Raw genomic sequence first — 17,877 nt, 5'->3', positions numbered from 1 at the left:
TACCCTCCACGCTGCCCTCCAATACTAAATTGGTGATCCCTTGATGCCTCAGAACATGTCCTACCAACCGATCCCTTCTTCTGGTCAAGTTGTGCCATAAACTTCTCTTCTCCCCAATCCTATTCAATACTTCCTGATTAGTTATGTGATTTACCCATGTAATCTTCAGCATTCTTCTGTAGCACCACATTTTGAAAGCTTCTAATCTCTTCTTGTCCAAACTATTTATCGTCCATGTTTCGCTTCCATACATGGCTACACTCAATACAAAGACTTTCAGAAATCTATATTCGATGTTAACAAATTTCTCTTCTTCAGAAACGCTTTCCTTGCCATTGCCAGTCTACATTTTATATCCTCTCTACTTCAACCATCATCAGTTATTTTGCTCCCCAAATAGCAAAACTCCTTTACTACTTTAAGTGTCTCATTTCCTAGTCTAATCCCCTCAGCATCACCCGATTTAATTTGACTACATTCCATTATCCTCGTTTTGCTTTTGTTGATGTTCATCTTATATCCTCCTTTCAAGACACTATCCATTCCGTTCAACTTCTCTTCCAAGTCCTTTGCTGTCTCTGACAGAATTACGATGTCATCTGCGAACCTCAAAGTTTTTATTTCTTCTCCATGGATTTTAATACCTACTCCGAATTTTTCTTTTGTTTCCTTCACTGCTTGCTCAATACACAGATTTAATAACATCGGGGAGAGGCTACAAACCTGTCTCACTCCTTTCCCAACCACTGCTTCCCTTTAATGCCCTCGTCTCTTATAACTGCAGTCTGCTTTCTGTACAAATTGTAAATAGCCTTTCGCTCCCTGTATTTTACCCTTGCCACCTTCAGAATTTGAAAGGGAGTATTCCAGTCAATATTGTCAAAAGCTTTCTCTAAGTCTACAAATGCTAGAAACATAGGTTTGCCCTTCCTTAATCTAGCTTCTAAGATAAGTCGTAGGGTCAGTACTGCCTCACGTGTTCCAACATTTCTACGGAATCCAAACTAATCTTCCCCGAGGTCAGCTTCTACTAGTTTTCCCATTCGTCTGTAAAGAATTCACGTTAGTATTTTGCAGCTGTGACTTATTAAACTGATAGTTCGATATTTTTCACATCTGTCAACACCTGCTTTCTTTTGGATTGGAATTATTATATTCTTCTTGAAGTCAGAGGGTATTTCGCCTGTTTCACACATCTTGCTCACCAGATGGTAGAGTTTTGTCAGGACTGGCTCTCCCAAGGCCGTCAGTAGTTCCAATGGAATGTTGTCTACTCTGGGGGCCTTGTTTCGACTCAGGTCTTTCAGTGCTCTGTCAAACTCTTCACGCAGTATCGTATCTCCCATTTCATCTTCATCTACATCCTCTTCCATTTCCATAATATTGTCCTCAAGTACATCGCCTTTGTATTGACCCTCTATATACTCCTTCCACCTTTCTGCTTTCCCTTCTTTGCTTAGAACTGAGTTTCCGTCTGAGCTCTTGATGTTCGTACAAGAGGTTCTCTTAGCTCCAAAGGTCTCTAACTTTCCTGTAGGCAGTATCTATCTTACCCCTATTGAGATAAGCCTCTACATCCTTACATTTGTCCTCTAGCCATCCCTGCTTAGCCATTTTGCACTTCCTGTCGATCTCTAACTGAATCACACCCTCCACTAGGATTCCAGGATTTCAAATGCTCTAAAACGAAAAACATCCTCATCACTATCCTCCCACAGTGGCATTCCACTGCCTACCAAACCTACACAATACCTTTGTCCATCCCTATTCTACCCCTGTTCCCAATCTCTTGTCCTGTGGCTCACATCCCCACAACAGGCCCAAATACCAGACCTGTCCCACACATTCTCCCATTAGGATCTACTCCAGTCATGTACTGTCAAAGGCTGAGTCATCTGTAAAAGCAGCCATGTGGTCTGCCAAATTAGCTACAACCAATATGCTGCATTCTACATGAGCATGACAACTAAGAAGCCATCTGTCCACACGAATGGCCACCACTGAACTGCGGGTAATCAACAGCTGGGCTGCCCAGTTACTGAATATGCTACCCAACATGATGTGCTTGACTTCAACAAGTGCTTCTCTGGCTGTGCCTTCTGGATTCTTACCACAACTGCCAGCTTTTCTGAAATGTGTAGATGGGAACTTCTCCTGCAACATATCCTTCATTCCTGGAACCCTTCTCACATCATCCTTCATTGGTCCCTGTCCCCCAACCTACTTGTACGCTACGCTTTCCTACTCTCACTCCAGCCCTACACACCATGTATACCACCAGTGCACCTGCACGATCTTTTCCCCTTCTGTTCTTCCCTTTGCTTCCTCCCCCAAGCACAGTCAATGCTACCCCACCATGTCTCTGCACACTACCACATGGCATCACTGGCACATTTCCCACTCCTATCCTGTACCCCTCCCTGACCCATGCTGCTTTTGTAATCTCACCCACCCTGTAAAGATTGCTCCTCCATTTCATACACAGTTGCAGTCACAACAGGGCCTTAATGTCCATAGAAGGCAATGGCTATTTGTGAGAGAGTTGTGTTTGTGCAAATGTGCACGAGTTATAAAATCTAGCAGTTTATTTCAGTGTGCCCGACACTCAATGCCTCCTCTATATGCTGATCAGTATATGCCCTTTCATATCGTTTTTATTTCATACAGGATTTTCAATTGCTTGATTTTATTTTGCAGTGTACATGTAGAGCATTTCAGGAAGTGACATTTGGGAGAATAATAGAAATAATTTGTAGAACATTTATATCATATTTAAAAAAACATGACTAATAATGACATTACACAGTTATGGACATAAGGAATGAACTGACATGATTGAGGACTACATGTGCCAAGCATCAAATGTCATGATTACAAGAATTGTTACAGTTGTAACATACATTTCCGTATGTTACACCAACAATTTGTTTAAAAACAAAGATTCCAAGACTTACCAAGCGGGAAAGCGCCGGCAGACAGGCACAATGAACAAAACACACACACAGAATTACTAGCTTTCGCAACCGATGGTTGCTTCTTCAGGAAGGGGAGGGAAAGACGAAAGGATGTGGGTTTTAGGGAGAGGGTAAGGAGTCATTCCAATCCCGATCCCGGGAGTGGAAAGACTTCCCTTCCGCGCGCGCCCACACACACACACACACACACACACACACACACACACACACACACATATCTCTCTCTCTCTCTCTCTCTTAAAGGCAAAGAGTAAGGACAGAGATGTCAACAATTTGTTTATTATTTTATTTCAGCTCTTTCAAATTATGGTTCGGTAAGCATAAATTTAACATTTCACTTTCAGCCTGAGAAATAGGTAGTAATAGTAGCACATTCCAAACAACAAAATGGTATGTATGAGAAGAATGAAACATACATTACTATAGATGTTGCGTTTGTAAACAGTGTCGTCTGGAGGAAGGTTGGGATCAAGATTCCATACACGGATGGTATCATCACTTGAGCAAGTAATAAATGAACCAGGTGGCATAGTTGCTGCTATTTCTCCACCTTGGTCTAATGGTGGAAAGACATCCACTCCCCAAATGCATGCTGAATGGAACAGGAATGAATGGGATTTTCCAACCTGGAACAATAAAATCTGAAACTGTGACTTCCTCACATAGATCAAAAAAGTAATGAGAAGTTGATACTATCCATAACTTTAAAGACATCTTTTCTATGTCTATAAGAAAGGCCCAACATGAGTTATAGATAGATCACACAAACACTTATTTTAGAGCTTCTGAACTCTAAACATTAACTTGATGATGCTGTAAGAATAAACCTTAAAATTAACAACCTTTAAAATGCCTACAAAGTAAAATAAACATAAAGTTACATATGTTATAAAAATTGTGCAGATTAAATTGTAAAATGCATGGAACAGAAATGAAGATCATTACATAAATAATTTCCAGCTTCATCTGTCTCATTCTCATTATTTAGTTGAAAAATGACAAACATAGTCACAATTACAGTGTAGGCTATTTTAAAACTTCACTCACACCAGAACTTTAACTCAAACTAAAAAATCTCTCTACAGAAGTGAAGAATTGTTTTCAGATTATGTTGCTAAACCACCACATTTTTTCCCCAAGTGATTTTATCCTGAAATAGCTACTCGTAATATATTATCACTTTCATACACATTTTGGCACACACTGTTTCAGTGTTTCATTGTAAAATCAGATTAAATTCAGATAACTTCATACACTGATTTGCCACTATGAATGGCACGAGACAGTTAATTTTACATGAATGGTACTTACTTTACATTTCTTAGTGAAATGATTTATATAACTTGGGTTTGTTGGTTTTTAACTCATTTTCAAATTAACTTTTTTGCATCAATCCTCATGACTAGCTACAAGGCAAACATTATGAATGGTTAACAATGTCTTGTTGTGATAAATGAACTGTCACTCCTTTACATAAATGAAAAGCACAAATGTGTGTACATTTTACAGTATTTATTTATTCAATTAACTTTTTTTGGCCGACAGGAGCATCATCAGGATATAAATAACTGTCATAATCTAACAGGATACAGTACTGGTGAACAACTATGAAAAAGTGTCAGAAGAATCAATCAAACTGAATTCTCCCTGTTATCAATGTCTCACAATCTATGAGAAAATAATACGACACTAGTCAGTTCCAAAGTAAACATAGTTATAATATGTGTAAATCAAAATCATCTCAGATTATACGCCAAGTAGCAGGATCTTGATGCAATTCTTCATATAAATCTGTCATTCAGATGATAACCTGAAAAGATTTAATCAGTGAAACGTGCCAAGAAAGTCTGAAATCTCATATATACTCTGTGGTTACAATATTTTAATGCATTTTAAGCAGGAACAGGGGCAATGAATGTGTTGGTCTTATGGCACTTTCCTATGCAGAAAGCTAATCCCCACAAACAACACTCACTGTAATTAAAATATGAAATATCTTGTAAGAAACACAAAACCTCAAGTTGTCTTACGATTAATCTGCCATTATGAACAACCTGTTTATGAAATTTTATTAACCAGTTTTTGTTATGTCTGATAAACCGTTAAATCCTCCACAGTTTTCTTATATTGTGAAAATATTATCAAAAGGAAAATTTAATTGAGAAAACTATTATTTAATAGGAACTGAAATTCCAAGTACTATCAGTAGAAACAACTTATATCAGAAAATACTATTCTAGCTTTTGGAAATTAAACTCCAAGTTAAGGGGGATGCACCTGTTGTGAGCCTTTAGATGACACAAATAATATTTTCATAAAATCCAATAACTTATATTGGCAATGTCTCATTAAAATAGATAACTGAACAACTTTCTTACCCTCTTAATGTCGTGGACATCCCAAATATACAAACTATGATCATTATATACACAAGTCAGTTTGCAGTTCTTTTCATCATAAGCGAGAGCTATGGCATCTGGGTATTTGGCATTATTTGGATGAGCAGCCATATGTCTGTAAATAAAAAAAACACTCCATTGGACTCACAGCAACAAAATTACTGTAGTAGTTCTGCGCTAAAAAACTGTTGTACTTATACACAATGCGGCAATGGGAACTTGCTGTTTTGAATGGGGCACCATGCAGAAAGATGTGGTATGCAAAGGGTGGAGATGTGTCGTTCAAAGCAGTGGGTTTGGAAGTTTATCAGTGCCTCAGTAGTGACAGTACATTGGCATAAGGAGCAATGCATATTTGTCTGAGAAGCCTACTTTTCCTATGGGCAATCAGCTGTCATCAAGCAGCTTGTACTTATGCACACTTCAATATTCCCGTATGTCTTATTTGTTGCTGGCAATCAGTTGTTTTATTAGTGGACACGTCGAGGGCAGCTAGAAATGTGGAAAGATGATGAGCAGGATTACCAAGGCTCCTGAGGTCACTGAAAAATATTGAAGCAGTAAGACAACAATTTTTGCAAATTTCTGAGTGGTAGAATTAGATTGGATTAGATTAGATTAGATTCAGTTTTCGTTCCATAGACCCATAAAATGAGATGATTGTCATGGGTATGGAACATGTCAGAAAGTATAACATACAAACATAAAACATCTGAATATAATACTTGTGTATTAAACCGGGGACCTAGAAATGATGGAGAGGCTTTGTCACACCATAGCCCTCAGTGGTTCACAGCCCCACAACAGGCCACAGCAGTCCACCCACCCCTCCGCCACCCCGCACCGAACCCAGAGTTATTGTGCAGTTTGGCCCCCAATGGACCCCCCTGGGATCACCTCATACCAGACAAGTGTAAACCAAAATGTATGTTTGGTAGAGTAATTATGGTGTATGTGTTCGTGGAGACAGTCTTTGCACAGCAATCACTGACACAAGCATGTGCTGATCATTTCACAAGCTGAATTCTTCAAGATAACCTCAAGTCCAACCCATACTAGATGCAATGCACATACTTGGAAAGCATAATTTTGGTGTTCAACAAAATGCTAATCAAGAGATCTTGGAAAGTCATTCTGGTGTTCTATAGTGAGGAGATGCACTTCCATCTACATGGGCTACTGAATAAACAAAACATGAACTACTGGAGTGCTACCAATTCCAGAACATTTTGTGAGGGGCCACTTTATACAGAACATTTAAATGTTTGGTGTGCATTGCCAAGAGCAAGGATCATTTGTCCTTACTTTTTTTTTTCCAGAAAAGGAGCATCTAGTAACTAAATTCTTGGAGAATTTCCAACATGATTGTGAACCTTTTTGTCCCACAGGCTCAAACTACAGGAGATGTTGTTTCAGATGGTTCAGATGGATCAGGGCCTGGCACATACAGTGTGAACGGCAATGAGAATTTTAGGCAGAAAGTTCATCAAGCACCTGATCTCTTGTAAGGGAAATCATCCACGACTGGCTTGCTCACCCGATATACCTTCCTGTGACTATTTTTATGGGGACATCTAAAATCCATTGTGTACACCCATCACTCGAGGACCCTTGCACACATGAAGAAAAATACTCATCAAGCAATAACCTGTATATCCAACACTAGGTTAAAAAAATGTGTTGACCAAAACCTCAGAATTTACATAAATCAGAGTCTGACGATATGGGATGTCATTTGCCAGTCGTAATTTTTAAAATGTTTAATTTTAAATTTTCTTTTACATAAAAACATAAAAAAGGAATTAAACGAATGATGACCGATAGAAAATTCAGTTATTGTTAAAATGATATATGTAATGTTTTACTTGTTTCTTTCATTTAAGTCAGCTCCTTTACTGCACCCACTGTACAAAATAATACCATATGTAAGGTATGACTGTCTTGGATCTGATACTCTAAATCAATCTAAAGTGGTCAAAGTAATTAAAGAATCTCTTACTAACTAAACATGGAATTTATGGAGTGATGCTGTCATTTAGTACTAAAAATTGCATCAGAAACAGAGAAATATCCCTCTCCATCTTATCCGATATGCAAGTGACAATGTGGACATCAAAATGCACTTTGGAACATGATGTTCTCAGGTGCATTACCTTCACAAGTTGTTCAATTGCAGTACAAGCAAGTACTTTGTGACAAGTATGGGTGAGAAAATTCATGAGTTGCATGACGTTTCTTCATTTTATACCTGTGAATCATCATAAAAATCTAAGATCACTTTTTACAGGAGTCTGCTGATCTCACTTAAGTATTCCAAAACTTTCAACTAAAGATGACCCACAGCAGTGCTGTTAAACATCTATTCTACCAGACAAATGTTATGTCTTGTTGGCAGCACGTAAGCAGTAATTGTAGAGTCCAACTAAGTGGTTGTGCACAGTACTACCAGAAATTAAGTGGAATATATAAAGTAATCAGTCTTAAAAGGTTTCTTCTATTGTTGTAACTACTGCTGTTTAAAATAAATTTAACAAACTTTTTTCTGAACAACAAGGTGAAGACCAGAAAGAATAAAACATTTGAAATCTATGTTTGCATTTGAAGAAAATTGTAAATCTCTGAAAGTTCTTCACTTACTGCTTTGAAATTTGGCACACTACTGCATTTGAATGTGTGTGTGTTATATAAACCTACTAGAGTGTCACATTTAATACATAAATATATACATAATAATTACAGGGGAAAGCCTATACAAAAATGTAAAAGTTCATTTGTTCAACATATTACATTTTTGAAAGTAGTGAAACATAGTTAGCAAATAGAAAAGTTGTATTTATGACTTAACAGCTTATGATTGGAATACTACTACACAATCTGAATTTGCAATAACAATAAACAAGACTCAAAGTCAGAGAGAGCGGGAATGTGGAGAAGGACAGAAGGGTGGGAAGAAATGGACACAGAAAGTTGAAAGAAGAAGAATGGAAAAGAGAGGGGGAGGAAATGATGGACAGAGAGAGAGGGTGAAAGGGGCAGGAGAAGATGGACAGAGAAAGGGAGAAGGAAATTAGGACATACACTGACAGGAAAAAAATCACAACATCAAAAAAATAATTAATGCTGAGTAGTAAAATTTCAGGAATATATTTGAATTGGTAACATATTTAAGTGATAAACGTAGCAAGGTCACTGGTTAATGTAAATGCAAGATAAGCCACTCCAAATGGGAAATGCTCGAACATTAATAACGGTGTAACTGTCAGAATGTTGAATGCAAGCATGCAGACATGCACGTGTCGTGTTGTACAGATGTTAGATGTCAGTTTGATGAATCAAGTTGGAGTTGTCGTCTGATGAAGTTCCATGTGTGTTTGACTGGACACAGATCTGGTTATTGAGCAGGCCAAGGCAACATGTTGGCACTCTGAAGAGCAAATTGGGCTACAACAGTGGTATGCGGGTGACTGTTAGCCTGTTGGAAAACTTCCCCTACAGGTCGAATCACAAGAGTGATGTACAAATTTGCAGTTAGGGTGCACGAGATAACCGTGAGAGTGCTCCTGCTGTCATACAAATTCACACCACAGACCATAACTCCAGGTGTAGGTCCAGTGTGTCTAGCACCACACAGACAAGTTGGGTGCAGACCCTCAACTGGTCTCCTAACACTCAGCCATCATTGGCCCTGAGGCAGAACCAGCATTCATCAAGAAACACAACAGACCTCCACCCCGCCCTCCAATGAGCTCTTTCTTCACATCACTGAAGTTGTAAAAAGCAGAGGTTTGGGGTCAGAGGAATAAATTCTACACGGCGTCTGACTCAGAGATGTCCTTCAAGTAACCAATATCTAACAGTTCACTGTGTCATTGCGATGCCATCTGCTGCTGCATGTGCAGTACAATGCAGCATAGCTACATGACAGACATGAGTGTCTTCCCTCTCAGTGGCACCATGTGGCCATCCGGAGCACGGTCTCCTTGCAATCATACGTTCTTGTAACAATTGCTGCCAATCAATCATGTACAGTGGCCACATTCTTGCCATATGACAGAAGGACCATACAGTGTCTAATAGTCCTATTATATGACCTCATTCAAACTCAGTTAGGTGTTGATAACGGTGTCCTGTTGCCTTAAAGGCATTCTTGACTAGCATCAACTCACCGCATCCAGGTAACTAACGCTCACTGCTGTTACACCGCAATTTAAAGCAAACTTGATTTGCATTCTCATAGTGATGCTATTAGCGGCACTCATTTGCGTCTGGCACAAAATTTGAATAGAAATCATTTTCTGGATGTAGAAACATGCCTACCAACTTTTGTTTATATTGCACAACTCCTCCTTGGTGATGTGATTTTTTTTTCTGTCAGTGTACATTTCCATTCAACCAGAATGAGCCCAGCAACACGTGTCCAGGATTAGCTAGCCCGTAATGAAAACAAATGTTTGGTGTCAAATTCTGTAGCTTAGTGTATACTCCAAGTCCTCCTGCCTGCTTAACAAGTGTTTGGCTTACCCTTTTATACGCAGTATAACCTCTACAATTTTCATAAGCTTTTAAATTCCTCCTCTTCTTCCTCCTGCTCCTCTGCAGTCTTCTTATATCTAATATTAACTTTCCTACAAAAAGCCATATCTAAGTTTACTGACAATGTTCACATTCTATAAGAAATCATCTTATATAACCAATCTGAACATTGTCAGTAACTTCAGATTATGTTTTTTTGTAGGAAACTTCAAAATGGTTAATTGCTATTTGAAACCAGCCACCTATAAATGTTCATGTGCACGTGAGATTGTATAAAATGTGCTACTATCTGTTGTTGCTCCACACCATCACAATAAATATTACTTCTCTTTAGTCTGTAGTAACATGATATTCTAATATACCAACATAAATACAACCAAACAACTTACGCTATCGAAAGACCCTGAGCAACATCGACACCTAGATAATGTGTCCTCGGAAGAGTAGTAACAAATCTGAGAGTTTGAGGACTGAAGCATCTCACAATACCCTCTGCACAGCCAATAAAAATCAAGTTTTCCCCAACAGTCATGCAGTTGGCACTTGTAGTCTGCAAGGAAGAAACATTTTGTACATCAGAAACAGCATGTGATAAAGTAAAAGTAATATAAAACATGTACAATAATAAGTAATGGAGAATTTTTATGAAATAATCACTTTAAGATGAATTTTATTAGAACAGGCTTGAGTTTACAAATATGAGTAATCAGAAATTTCAATGTTGCATTATCATGTCTTGCTGTATGACACTATTATTGTATTCCAAATCTCACTTACTCTCAGCTCAACCCATTTGTCCAAGAGACGGCGATTATTGAATTCACAAAGAAGACCAGACTTTGTGATTGCATACGTAGAGTCTGCCATCTCCCCACGGCCACAAGCCACATCACAAAAGTAATTGTTACGCTGTTCCCCCAGAATGGCAGATCTGCCCATTAAGGGCACTGGTTCTTTATACTGCAAGAAATATAATGTCAGTGCAGCCCACAGCAAAATTAAAGATGTCACTCTAAACAAAGATGAGTTATTTTTACAGTAGACATGGAAATATGCTTCAAAGGACCAAGGTAATGATTCCACAGTAATCCTTGAAATATAAAAAGTAAATGTGAATGTTCTTTCAAGTGATTTGTAAAACTGTAATTATCAAACATCACTCTCATTATGTGTGTATCCTACAGAATACATTACATGCCTCTTTGCTGTAAGAGCATCATATTGATTTCATGAAAGAAATATCCACACATTTCTGCTCTACTCTCTTCCTATTACATAACACTACCCCTGCCATCATCATCATCATCTGCACCATTATTATTATTATTATTATTATTATTAACTTTTCTGCAAAAAACCTAGCAACTTTAAGCTTCTCTCATGAATACCTCCACTAACAAAGGAATAAAACTAGTTAGCATAAGCTTCTCCACCCTCTAACAATCATCTCAAAACCAAGTATCTTCTTGTTCAGCATAGGTTACATTTTGATGAGTTAAATACCCCCTGGTTTCTATTTAGAATTCAGAGACCTGCATTTCATGAATATAACAAGTCCCGTTCATACTTGTAGTATTGATTCTGACACACATTATCTTCTTTTACTGTATTAGAGGAAACAAGCTCATACTAACATTAAGAGATTTATTAACAAACCAACTTTATCATTCTCATTCATTAACTTAAATCTTCCTATTATTTCAATACACATGTGAAAACAAACATCACTATTAGTAAAGTCATGGTTAGATATGCATCTGAAGTGGAAAACAGTTGCTTAAAATCATATTGACAAAGCACACTGAGCAACAAAATATTAGTCATAAGCTGATATGAAATATTAATGTGCTTAACATACTTTTGCAGATCGAGAATACTCCAGATACCAAAATTTGACATGTCGATTTCCAACAGTAACGAAGTAACTGCCATTTTCAGCAAAGGAGACAGCCTTCACCTTTGTTGAAACTTTATTGGATGCCACTTTGATGTTGGAACGCCAGTCCCATACATTGACTATCATGTCATGTTGGGAACCAACTGAAACCACATACTTGTGGCTTGGTGAAAATGCCTGTAAGGAAACAAGTACATCTGTTAGCATTATATAAGGATGTGGCAAATTTTCTTTTAGAGACTGTATGTCATACAGTCTAGCTCTCTGCACTCTGTCACAATAATGCCTACTGACAACAGAAAATAACGTTTTAAGTATGTTTACTTCCTCTTTGCAATGTATTTTTCTTTGAGGAACAGTAAACAATATCACAAATTTGAAAAAATAAAGGGGGGAACTGAACTCCCTTTATGACCAATGAATGCAATTAATCCTGGATGTTGACAAAGAATACCCATGACATACAAGAGAAGGAAAGAAAATATAGCAATTGAGGATTTCATAACAGCAGAGCTGGACTTTGCAAAACTCGTCATAGGACAATGCATGAAATATACTAGTGGGCCAATGTAAAGAAACAAAGCATGTTACAGTAACATACACACAAAAAGGAAGATGCACAATATTTTTATATAATTTTTTTTTAACACCAGCAAATCTCTACATTTAAAACATGTAACAGAAAGAGAAATTCTCATAGAATCTGTCTAGGATGTTGACAGCCACACCATTGTTTTACTTATCAAAAGACTTAACTGTGTCTATTGCAATTGCTGAAGTACATGAGAAAAGTTGCATATAAATACTCAAAAACAAAATTGGCCTTAAATGCTTTGTAGTAAACACAAAAGTACTAAGATTGAAATGAAGTGGACAGAGGCAGCAAGGATGTGGGATTCGAAAAGGAGGAACAGAAGATGAGCTTCATCACTGGTGGCCTCCCTGATCTCCAGGTCTCACACCTTGAGACTTTTTGTCTGTGGGGTTACATAAAAGACTGCATTTGTATCCCTGCTATGCCTGGCACTCTTGAAAGTCTGCGACATTGAGCTGTCGAAGCCGTGAATTCGATAATGAGAGACCAGCTGCTTAGCGTGTGGCAGGTATTGAGTCACCACTTTGATATTTGTCGTGTAACTTGTGGAGCTCATATTGAATGCATAAGAATTTGAAATTTTGTCTTTCCAGGAATGTTGGAAATATATGCCTATCTTTCATAGTTTGGAAGCAATAAATGTTTCAAATCCATTATTTTAAATAGCCCTGTGTTGATGAAACACCAATAGCCAGCTTACAGACACCAGGCCAAGGAGTGGGACAAGAACTATATACGTCTGTGAATAAAATTTACTATTATATAGGGAAGGGATAAGGAGAGCAGTGGTGGATTTTTTAGTACTCGAGGAGAGCCTAATTCTTTATGCATCCTATGAGACATATTAAACAAATTAAAGAAATGCAAAATATCAAATATTTTTCTCTATTATTTGCATGTAAGGGTCCTTCTGTGAGTGTGTGTGTGTGTTTTGTCTAAATAGGACAGCTTATGGTGAAATCTACAGGTGGATGTAAGATAGCTAAAATGTATCTCAAAGTTAGTGTTCTCATGCAAAAGGCCTTTTTTTGTGTGAAGTGTAAAAGTAGAAGCGTATATTAGTTGGAAAAACTTATCCAATCCATGACTGCCACAATAGTGTCAGTAAGTTCACCAGAACAACCTTAAGTCAAACTGAGACAGCACTCGCCTTTATAATCTGAGTCTTTAACACATTATTGCACAGCCACCTCAGTGGATTTTCAACTTCCTTATTTTTTATGGAGACAAAACACAAGAAACAATTGACTGTCTCCTTATCTAAACAGTGGATTCTCCTTAGTTAGAATATGGAACCAATAAAACTGAATTCTGACAGGTAATTTTAGTGTCTTGACCAATGCACACACTGATGTGACAAAAGTTGTGGGACAGCAACATGCACATACAGTGATGCTGTACTATCATGTACACATGGTACAAAAGAGCAGTGCTTTGGCGGAGCTGTTCTTTGTACTAAGGTGATTCATGTGAAAAGGTTTCCGACATGGTTACAACCATATGATGGGAATCAACAGACTATGAATGTGAAGTGGTAGTTGGAGCTAGAAGCGCGAGACATTCCATTTCAGAAATCATTATGGAATTCAACATTCTGTGATTCACAGAGTCAAAGAGTGTGCTGAGAACACAAAATTTCGGGCATTACCTCTCACTATGAACAATACAGTGGCCAATGGCCTTCAATTAACAACTGAGAGCAGCAGTGTTTGCGTAGCGCTGTCAGTGCTAACAGCCAAGTCACAGTGTGTGAAATATCCACAGAAATCAATGTGTGACGTATGACAAATATACCCAGTTGGCACATACCAGACAGCTGGTGTGTGTGGCTCTGCTGACAGCACAACACTGCCTCTTCTGGGCTCCTGATCATATCAGTTAGACCCTAGACAACTGGAAAACAATGCCCTGGTGTGATGTGTTCCAACTTCAGTTGGTATGAGCTGATGGTAGGGTACAAGTGTGGTGCAGACCCCATGAAGCCATGGATCCAGGTTGTCAACAAGGCACTGTGCAAGCAGGTGGTGGCTCCATAATGGTGTGGACTGTGTTTGCGTGGAATGGATTGGGTCCTCTGGTCCAACTGAACTGATCATTGATTAGAAATAGTTACGTTCAGCTACTTGGAGATCATCTGCAGCCATTCATGGACTTTTTCTTCCCAAACAATGATAAAACTTTTATAAATGACAATGCACCATGTTACCATGCCGCAATTGTTTGCAACTTGTTTGAAGAACACTATGGACAATTCGAGCGAATGATTCGGCCACCCAGATAACCTGACAAGAATTCCATCAAACATCTTTGGGACATAACCAAAAGGTCAGTTTGTGCACAAAATCCTGCACTGGCAACACTTTTGCAACTAAGGGCAGCTGTAGAGGCAGCATGCCTCAATATTTCAGCAGGGGACTTGTTGAGTCCATACTATGTCAAGTTGCTGCACTACACCAGGAAAAAGAAAGTCAGATACAAATTAGTGGGTACCCCACGACTTTCATTACTGAAGTGCATTATGTTGGTCAGATAATGTTTAAAAAAAACTGAAGTGCATGGCACCTGCTGATGCTTAAATATGTGAATTAAATTTTTGTAACTGTGAAGTATTGTATCAAAGTAAAATAACATGCTTACAAACTATTAGTGCCTGTTGGTGAATGTGGTCACCACTGCTGAAATGCGACCTTTAACTGGCTCTAGCAGTACTAAATTGTCCTTCACACAGACACAATTTGGCCACGAATGCATCAATTTGATCATAAAACTGAGACAGAGAGGTTGCACTGTAATGTTGAGAACATAAAAAACTTTGGAACTATATTGAGTTGCCTGGGAATATTCTTCCATCTGTGGCTGTACTGGCATTATCCTTGACAGTCTCTCATTTGATACGCAGACCAAGGAGCTTAAGGTTAGGTTTTTTATCGTTGTATGGAAAATCAAATCAAAAAAGGCAAAAAGAGCAGTATTATTAAGTGTGCATTTAAATGCATAAATCACTGCCAGTATTGTGGGATGTTACGGTAAATGAGCACAGATTTAGAAAAATGAATCATACAATTTGTTGTTCAGAAAATACACTGCGAGGGGGGGGGGGGGGGGGGGGGAATCAGAGAGCCCTGGAAAGACAATGTTGATTTTGAACTGATGATGGCATATGCCATCTGGAGGGTATTGGATCTACTGATAATGGTTTCAACATCATCCACAAGCAGACAGCGCAGTGTCATGGGTACCACAGCACCATCTGTGTCTATCCTTTAATAGGGAATCTTGACAGCCAGAAAGCCCAGTGTGGTGTAAACATGTGAAGCAAGCAGGCAGGCATGGCACAGAGACGAACTTGTGCGTCCTACAGCCAACTGGGCGAGTTTGAAAGGGGTCAAATCATGTCCTTCTGACTGGTGGGATGGTCCTTTCAGAGAATTGTCACAAGTTGGACGTGCTGCATCAGTTGTGTAATGATATTGGTATCAGTAGTCACGTGAACATTCTAACACCCGTAAACAAGGATCGGTAGTCCACTCTGTGCAGATGCCCGCCAGGATAATCATATTGTAAGGACAGTAGTCACAGTGCTTACAGCTGCCACAGCATAGATAAGTGGGCTTGTGAGCCCAGACGTCTCAACATGAACTGTTGCAAACTATTTATTAGCAGTGAGACTACGAACACCCACACCTCTAGCCTGTCTTTGACTTACACCACAGCATCGATGTGCATGGCTCGACAGGTGCTATCAGAGGGTCATTTGGACGATGAAACAGTGTGTCGTGATCTTCAGTGATGAAAGAAGATTCTGCCTGTATGCAAGTGCTGGTCATTTGTAGAATTGGTGAGCACTCTCTTATAGAGTGCATTCGTCCAACACACAATGGTACTACCCCAGACCTTATGGTATGGGATGTGATAATCTACAACTCTCATTCACTTTGGTGTTTCTGGAGAGAATTGTAACCAGCACTCGCTATGTGCAGAATGTTGTTAGACCCATTCTTTTGCCATTATTGTAACATAAGATGAAGTATTGTTCCAATAGGATAATGCTCATCCACACACTGCCCGTGAAACTCACCGTGCCCTGCAAGATAGGTCCCAACTTCCCTGGCCATTGCGATTTCCAGATTTGCCTCCTACCGAGTGTGTGTGCGTGTGCAATATGATAGGACAATAGGACAAGAATGACCTGTGTGGCTCAGCAGCCAACAACTCTTACAGAACTATAGGAACAGGTTGGCATAAAACACCCCAGGACAGTATTTGCCATCAGTATGATCGACTGGATGCCAGTGTCAGCATCTGCATTGCCACCTGTGGACGCTATGTCAAATACCAATGGGTTGGTACCTGCTATCTGACAACTGCTTGTGCAATTGTTCTGTAATGTAACCATTGCTACAAAAAGTATTGAGTGAATTGGAAACCTGTAAAAGGGTGTACTAATTTTTTCCCCACAGTGTACATAGAATGGCCAAGAAGGAAGCTCTCCTTTTAAACAAACATTAATTAATGCCAATGTTATGAATTAAAATATATGTACATATTTCTCTCTGTGTATAAATTAGTTACCTGAATAGAATCCTTCAGTCCATGTATTATTGCATGGCATGTTTCCATATCACTGTCTCAAACACAGTAAGGTGAAACTGCACTTGTAAATTGGAAGTCCTTGAAAGGATTGCCACCAGCAAGGCATTGTAGAGCAACAGGTAATCACAGACTTGGAACTGCATTTCTCATTGTTTTGATAATGGGCATATGGGCTTCTGCAGAAATTTATACTTGGGGGTGGGGGTTTGCAAGAGTGTATATTTGGACACCAATGTATGGGGAGAATCAGTTCCAGTAAAGTACCCATTTTTTGTTCAACCTCATTTCCCATAAGTTTTCGTGAGTGATCTTTGACACTCCTGAATCAACTTTTCATACACCTATTTTTCTGCTTGCAACAAAGTACACCAGTTGTCACAAGCAGCAGTGACTTTTGTCATCCAGCACTGCAAACATCTGTATTACTGCTAAATATTATTGACAATATTACTGCAGTCTCTAGGGAGAATGTCAACAATATTGCAAAATGTTATAGTGCAATATCATTGGCTGTATAGGGGCCGCTTTAGATCTTCATTTCAAACTTAAACCACATCATCTATGGTCCAAGATGTCTTCGGACATATGTTAACTTGTGTCCAGTCCTATCAATCTTAGTTTTCAATACTATGTGTGGAGAGTATCTTCAATGAACATTTTGTTAATAGAAACTGTTTCCAATACAACTGTATTACACATTTCTTTTATTTCGAACTCTTGTGTGTTATATCTGTTTTTGTTTAAGACTAAGTACATGCGATATTAACACTGTCGTCTGTTAAATACAATAGATCATAGGGTGTCACAGTGGCACCGACATCGGTGCATTCTGCTGACAACCGACAACGGTCGAAACGGGTCGATCTTTTCAAATCAGTACTCCAG

General features: G+C 38.8%; 1 protein-coding gene across 3 annotated transcripts in view; it reads right to left on the bottom strand.

Annotated features, from left to right (window-relative positions):
• LOC126285454 (mitogen-activated protein kinase-binding protein 1) overlaps positions 1-17,877 on the bottom strand; it is an 855,827-nt gene that overhangs the window by 83,200 nt on the left and 754,750 nt on the right. For all 3 annotated transcript variants that reach the window (XM_049984852.1, XM_049984851.1, XM_049984853.1), the window contains exons 5-9: positions 11,766-11,981; positions 10,685-10,867; positions 10,297-10,457; positions 5,354-5,489; positions 3,392-3,601 (exon numbers count right to left, since the gene is read on the bottom strand). In XM_049984852.1, the coding sequence (XP_049840809.1) occupies positions 3,392-3,601; positions 5,354-5,489; positions 10,297-10,457; positions 10,685-10,867; positions 11,766-11,981 (906 nt within the window). The remainder of the gene's footprint in view (positions 1-3,391; positions 3,602-5,353; positions 5,490-10,296; positions 10,458-10,684; positions 10,868-11,765; positions 11,982-17,877) is intronic.

This window comes from Schistocerca gregaria, chromosome 8 (genome assembly GCF_023897955.1).
Source record: "Schistocerca gregaria isolate iqSchGreg1 chromosome 8, iqSchGreg1.2, whole genome shotgun sequence".
Classification (NCBI taxonomy): Eukaryota; Metazoa; Arthropoda; class Insecta; order Orthoptera; family Acrididae; genus Schistocerca; species Schistocerca gregaria.
The sequence above is the reverse complement of the archived record's forward strand: the minus strand, read 5'-3'. Positions and strand labels throughout refer to the sequence as shown.